The sequence below is a fragment of the Limulus polyphemus genome, unplaced genomic scaffold (assembly GCF_000517525.1).
Source record: "Limulus polyphemus unplaced genomic scaffold, Limulus_polyphemus-2.1.2 Scaffold33, whole genome shotgun sequence".
NCBI classification, from domain to species: domain Eukaryota; kingdom Metazoa; phylum Arthropoda; class Merostomata; order Xiphosura; family Limulidae; genus Limulus; species Limulus polyphemus.
In genome coordinates, this window is record NW_013665643.1 from 1 (window position 1) to 7,390 (window position 7,390).

General features: G+C 30.2%; 1 protein-coding gene across 4 annotated transcripts in view; it reads right to left on the minus strand.

The window, feature by feature from the left end:
- Positions 1-3,912: 3,912 nt before the first annotated feature.
- LOC106460446 (ornithine decarboxylase-like) overlaps positions 3,913-7,390 on the minus strand; it is a 43,128-nt gene continuing 39,650 nt past the window's right edge. For all 4 annotated transcript variants that reach the window (XM_022387297.1, XM_013920144.2, XM_022387291.1 and 1 more), the window contains one exon: positions 3,913-4,724. In XM_022387297.1, the coding sequence (XP_022243005.1) occupies positions 4,577-4,724 (148 nt within the window). In that variant the 3' untranslated portion in view covers positions 3,913-4,576. The remainder of the gene's footprint in view (positions 4,725-7,390) is intronic.

Consider the following 7,390-nt stretch of genomic DNA (forward strand, 5'->3'; position numbering starts at 1 on the left):
TCCTCGTCATCGAATTAACATGAAGGTTGAAAGGATTATCACTTTGATATCCTCTGCTGGTCAAACTGACATTGTATAAGTACTACAGCCAAGGTGACAGTCAACTGGGCAAAGAAAGAATATTTACCTGTTGAATTCAAACGTACTCTCCTAGTTCAGTTCTAGTTGGTTAACGTCGTGACTAGTTCAGCAGAGAGATTCATCTTGAGGGACAAAAATCTGATGAGCTATTCATTGATCCAGTAGAGGCAAACATCCACTTGTCTAAGCAGGTATATATATATATATATATTTCTGTGTCTTTAAGAAAGATTGCTTTCACTGTCCATCAAATGTGCCCTATATGTTTATTTCTCACTCATCTTAAAACTCAGTTATATTATTAAACACAGATAACTCTCCTAATTTCTTGATCGTGTCTGCTTTTTTGATGTATCTAATTATTTGATACAGTTATTGCCAATTATAAAATAACAATTTCATTGTAGTGCTAACATAGTGCCCCGCATGGCCAGGTGGTTAGGGCGCTTGACTCGCAATCGTGTAGCGAGTTGGCGGTGGGTGGTGATGACTAGCTGCCTTCCCTCTAGTCTTACACTGCTAAATTAGGGACGGCTAGCGCAGATAGCCCTCGTGTAGCTTTGTGCGAAATTCAAAAACAAACTATCTATCTGGTAGTTATTTTGATGAAAAATATATCCAAAGAAATAATTAATCATCAGGGGGTGCTCGAAGATTAAGCAATCTTCCTTCGCCGTACTCAAGGTATTGGTGAATTTAGATCATATAGATTAATGTCCATAGAGGCCAATAAACTAAATTATTGGAAAGAGTTAAGGTTTTAAATAAAAATTAAAAATCTAAACGTGTCTAAAAGTGTCTTGAAAGTTATAAACCTAAATATTTTTCTTAATTTCTCTACACCTCTGATTAAGAAGCTGAGCGAACAAATTAAAATATACGTGAAATAAAATATGCAGTTTACATGATTTTTATTACAAATGTTAGACATTATTTGTTAACGTCTGCTTTCGGCGTTTAAATCATAATGTCTTGAAAGTAAATTAACTTATATTTTAATGTTATAACACTTCAATTGTTACTTGATTTTATCATTAAACTAAGTTTTAATGTTTTCAAAGAGCTATTTATAGGATAATACTAATAGATATATTTCAGTACAATGCTGCGACTCTAACAGTGAGACGTGATCATGTACATCATTCAAAGTATAAATAAGTTCAAATTATAAATACATCTCATCAGATAATTGTGTTTATGATTAAACTAGTTCCATGTGGTTTTTTAATGTAATTAACCTAATACAAATATAACGGTGTTCCTGAAGGCGGGAGAATACCACAGTTATATGTTTTGACAAATTGCGTAACATTTTCGATGTGTAGGATCACCAAAAATCGATCTTGGAATTCGATTGCGGAAATGATACTAAACAAAAGTACTAATGATAAGTATTTCACATCTTTTGTAGAGCAAAATATTAAGTATAGATGAAGATGTGGTTTGCTTAAAGATCGATGTATCAGCTAATATTAACTATAAATTAAGTACTTTAGATAACTAGCATTGCAATTGTAAACAGCTTCACTCAGAATGCGTTTAAAAGATATTGCATCAATCTAAAACATCGGGTATACTTTTAGGTTCTGATACGATTTTACACAAACGGAAAAGTCCCATTGTGTAGTGAAGCACACAGTGGAGTTAATAACATCCTTCACTGGACAGAAGTTTTGATTGTACTTCAATTATATTTTTTATTTAACCTGTTACTAAATATGATTTCTTTGGTTTCTCTACTATCTTTTACAATTTGTTTTCCTATATTAAATAATAATTGATCTACATCATTGAGTGAGATAATAGAGCATATGTTCTTTAGTATGAAATGCTTTAGTACGACTTACTTGATCAATAGAATTAAAGGATTAACTTTCACATGATTTTTCAACTTAGTAAATTTATCGTAAAAATTTATTCCGAAACCATCTCCGATATCATATACGTTTTTTGCATTCTTTCGTGACAAATTACTTTCTTTGTCATCATCGCTATCTTAAATTATGGCCAAAACTTCATTATTAAGTACAACTACGTCATTGACATTCACAATATTTTCATTGTAATTTGATGTGGTCGTTTTCTTCTACCGTTTGTTGTATTTGCTAATACAATTTTTGACTGCTTTCCTCCACACCTCCGACTCAATTTTACAGAAATCGATAATCCATCATATTTACGACAACAACGAGAGTACGTTAAGCATTTTAACATCTAAACCTTTTACCTTTGCAGGACAAAGGCTCCATTTTGAACTAGAATTGCAAATTTTTCTCGACAATCGTAACTCATTTCGAACCATCGATTTGGAGAAGTCAGTGTTCTACTGAAGCTAAAAATAGGTTAAATCGTCGTATTTTTAACAACGATATTGTTTAACAAAAGAAAATCGAAAAAAAAAACCAACTAATTCTGCAACGGGTTATATTTTCCCAACTACGATGAGCTTACCCAATTTACTGATACAGGCAGTGTTAAAACATAAACAAAAGAAAGAATATTCTCAAAACATAATTGATGACGCATTCAAGAAAACAATTAACTTAACCAAGAAAATGCAGACAAAAAACAAGAGAATTGGTCAGAACCCACAAGAAAAGCAGGAAAAGAAATGTAGTTATTATCAGTAAAAGAATTAATTAACTTATGGTACGAATTAAGTAAAAAACGTAATTATTCTAGGAACTGATATTAAGTTTCTACCCAAGATATATAATAATGAAAAATAATGCCAATGGCACAGAATACGAAATAGAATCTTTAGACTGCAAAAGTTTCTATATAGGAGAAACAAGCAGAAAAATAAAGGTCAGAGGCAAAGAACATGAAAAACGAAAAAGAGTCAAGTGTAACTGAAGATGATTGAAAAACAACGCGAAATAAAAAATTAAATATTAAATTTTATGAAAAGCCATAAAAGAAAAAAATTCGAAGCGCTAAGAGTCAAAGTCGTTGTGTTAGTTACTTTAATAACCAGATGGAGCTAGTACCCTCATAAATAGTTATTTAAAAAAAAAAAAAAGAAGACATATTTGTAATTTTACTGTTTTAAGATATCATGTCTCACTGTGAGAGACGATTTTTGTTTGTTTGTAGTTAAGCTCAAAGTTACATAATTGACTATCGGTGCTCTGCCCACCATAGATATCGAAAACAGGTTTCTAGCGTTTAAGTCTGCATACATCCCGCTGTGCCACTTGGGGGCGTGAGAGACGAAACGTTGTACATAATCTATTTGTATTATTCCAGAAATAGCCGTTCTGTTCGATAATTATGAGGGTTCCTCTCGAAAAGAGAGTACATCTGAAAGTATTTCCTACCTGTAACCTTCGTACATTCCATATTTTATTAGGCACTCACTGGTTTGACTTTAAAAAAAGATGAAGATTAACCATAACACTTTTTCATTAATATGTGCAAAAATATAAGCATTGAAATATCATTACGTAAACATATTGTTTTTAGTTGTTTCCGTATATCCCAAATTATAAAATTATTTGCCATTGTGTAACAATAAAAGTCATTATTATTCTTTACTAGATTTATTAAATAAAGTAAAAGACTTCAATACTTTTAAATGCCCTTGACTTAATGGCACACCAACACAGGTGAAGGTTGACAAATTAACTGGCACCTACTTTAATCGTATTATGATACTATACTGAAATCAGATCAGTACGAACTTGAGTTGTTAAGTTTAATGCCTCTATCTGAAGCGAGTATCGTAAATCATGATTTTTATTTGTAAACTACTCTTCTCATAGGATCATTTTCAAGCAAATATAAAAAGTCAAAAAAATATATTCACATATCAAACAACATAGAGGTATACAATGTTCTTCTTGATATACTTTTATTTCAAGTCTTTAGGATAGATGCACATAAACACACACAAAAAAGCCATGGTGTAGTTTAGCCATACTGTTTAATGAGCTGTGGCTTTACAGTTCAACTAAATATTAATAGAATTTTCCAAACACTTCAAAATTCACACCAGTATTCTTAATATTATGTATACTATGGTTTCTGAATAGATTAAGAAACGAAGGTCTTTACAACAACATTAGCAACAAAGCATAGCTGCCAATTAAGCTTACACTGAATAAAAATACCATGTCTCAGGCTCCAAACCAAATGTTATGAGTAAATTCTGAATATCTATGCTTAAGAGCTATTAATTAATGTGTGCAAAGTTGTTTCATTCCAAGTTATGACCTATAATCTACACACACTGCATAAATTCACCACAATCACAATCTTGTATATTGAATAAGGTTGTAAAGTACAACATACAAAGAACGTGTAAGTGGAATGTAACTGTGGTTGGTTTACATCATAAATTTAAATTAGAATGGTAAAAACAGATAGGAAAAAGTCAGTGCTGTTAACGTATGAAGAAAATAATACATTTTTTTATAGTTATAAGAAGCATCAATACATATACATGGTCTCTGATATACTTTGAATACTACCAGAATAACATCTGAGCTGTTATCTAAATTTTTATAATATCTCTGAAAGGAAACTGTGTGTAAGGTAAGGCTTCTTGTAACTTTTCTTCTTTTGATACTTGCACATGCTCTTTGTTGCCTTCAAGTGATTGTGCTAGACAAACCCATCCTGGCAATTCCTGTAGAAACATGCTGGAAAAATTAAATCACAATTATATGTTGTATAATATTCTTAATATACACTTTCCTATAAAAAAATAAATCAACCCCCCCCCTTTTTAATAGTGAAAAAGAAAGCAAAATGTAATTTTTTTCATTAAATTACAAGAAAAAAGAAATGTACAAACAGTGACACATATTTAGCTAAAAATAGACTAAGATTAACTAAAAGTACTCGGATCAATAAAAGTAATCCTACTTGTTATTAGGAAAGAGCTATCATCACAAGAAAATATTGTATTAAAACACTGTTGGAGAACAATTCTTTAACTTCTGGTCCAGTTTAAAGTTTGTTCCTCTAGTGTAGCTTCTGTTCGAATAATGATCACTTGTTTATTTACAAAGCGAGAAATATTCCAAACAAACTATATTCTTACAGAGCAAAATTAAGAAGTGGCTTGGAAATAAGTAAAATATTATTGAACTAAAGCCTAAAACAACTTTCTTAGTTCGGTGAATTCAATGCTAAATATTTACACGTACTATCATTCTTAACTTGGATAATGAATTAAAAACACTCACTTATATAATTTTCCTCATTCTTCTATTAGAGCGATACACTTGTTAGAAAGATTTAAAAACTCATATCAAAACTACATTATTAGTGTTTGAATCACAGTGACAGCACAACACGTCCACTTAAAAACACTCACTTATATAATTTTCCTCATTCTTCTATTAAAGCGATACACTTGTTAGAAAGATTTAAAAACTCATATCAAAACTACATTATTCAGTGGTTGAATCACAGTGACAGCACAACACATCCACTTAAAAACACTCACTTATATAATTTTCCTCATTCTTCTATTAGAGCGATACACTTGTTAGAAAGATTTAAAAACTCGTATCAAAACTACATTATTCAGTGGTTGAATCACAGTGACAGCACAACACATCCAGGGATGAAATAGGGAGGTTGGCATTAGTTTAACATGTGTTAACCATCATTGTATATTATGGATAGTAACCTAAATCAGTGGGTCAATTTTGTTACAATATATATATATTATATATATATATATATATATAAACACACACACTCGCACAGAGAGAGAGAGTTGTATTAAAAACATATTTAATAAATGATTGTAAACCTAGTAGTTTACACTAATACTTTTTGGTTAAATGAAAATGTTAAACTTTGAGGCTAAGCTAAAGTTACTTATTTTGTGTATTACAGTTTATTAGATTTGTACTAGGTTGTGGTGGTGATGATAGCATGGAGTTCTTTTGTGATTCAACAATTCTTACATTGTGATTGACTCAGCAAAAATATGTTTAAGCAAATACATGTTACATCAGTCTGATGTATGCTTCTATAAACCATTAGATTTGTAGTTTCAAAACACTTGAACAAATTTGTGTTTATATATATATGGAGGGAGAGATTTCATTATTAATGAAACTATTGTTTAATATTTTATACATATATAACCTTTCTTTCAACCTGTTATATATCTATAATAGTTGAAATATTACTTTACAAAATGAATAAACATAGGAACCATAGTTATTGAGTAATAAAACTGAATTTTAAAGTTTTGTACTAGTCCACTCCATATTAACATAGTTTATGTCTGATAATTTAATCATTGAGTATTAATAAAGACTTGGACAACAGAGAAACCATAAAATATACTTACTATACATGATATTTTTCATACATTGATATTTGATATATGGAAAATATCATGTATACATTAAGGTTTAAAAATACTTTGTGTGTGTGTGCATGGTAGGAATAAAAATCACGTAAGTTGGGAGCTCTTTCGTATAATTGTAAAAGTAAAGTTAATAAAAAATTTGTGTGTAAAGTTCTGGTTATGTAAATAATAAAATCATGGGCTCCAAGGGTACATGCCAGGTTTCTTCTTGATAAATATTGCTAACCACATTACATAATTCAAGGTTTCAGTCATTCACAAGAGAAGCTTTTCAAGAACTAATGAAGTTTGAAATTTCATTCATAAAATTGAAAACAAGTATATTTATTATTACTCGTAAGGTAATATCCTGCATCAGATTCATGTTGTACAGCTCCCTGGTGTATACTAATTTCTATAAACTACAAATGATGACAGTTGACAATAAGTGTTATTTTTACCTTTCATACTTTGCCTTTACTACAGAAGTTTTTTTCATGTAATAAATCTGAATGGAATAATATGACTGAGCCTAACAATTATACTATTATTACATTAAGTTATTGATATCTGGGTAAATCATAAAACTCAGCAACTCTAGTTTGGGCCTCTTTTACTGTTTAAACACAGTAAACAACCAATGTAAATATTCTGATATTTCTTCATTTAAAATTTCCCTGATTTTTTCCTTGCTTATGGTACAAAAAAAAAAAATGAACACTACCTTAATAAAAAAATTAAGCTACATGAAAATAATAAAATAAAATTGTAAGGTATGAATTTGACAACATAACATAATATTTTGGGACAAAATGAAACCCATTGGTCCATCTCGACCATTCCATCCTCAAAACTAAATTAAAATAATTTTTAAAAAAAATTTAAACTTAGCCCTTTTCATTCATATACTTATCAAGCTTTTTCTTAAGCTCACTTAAATTTACTGCCTTTACAACATCTGAAGGCAACCCATTCCAAAGCCCAACCACCCTC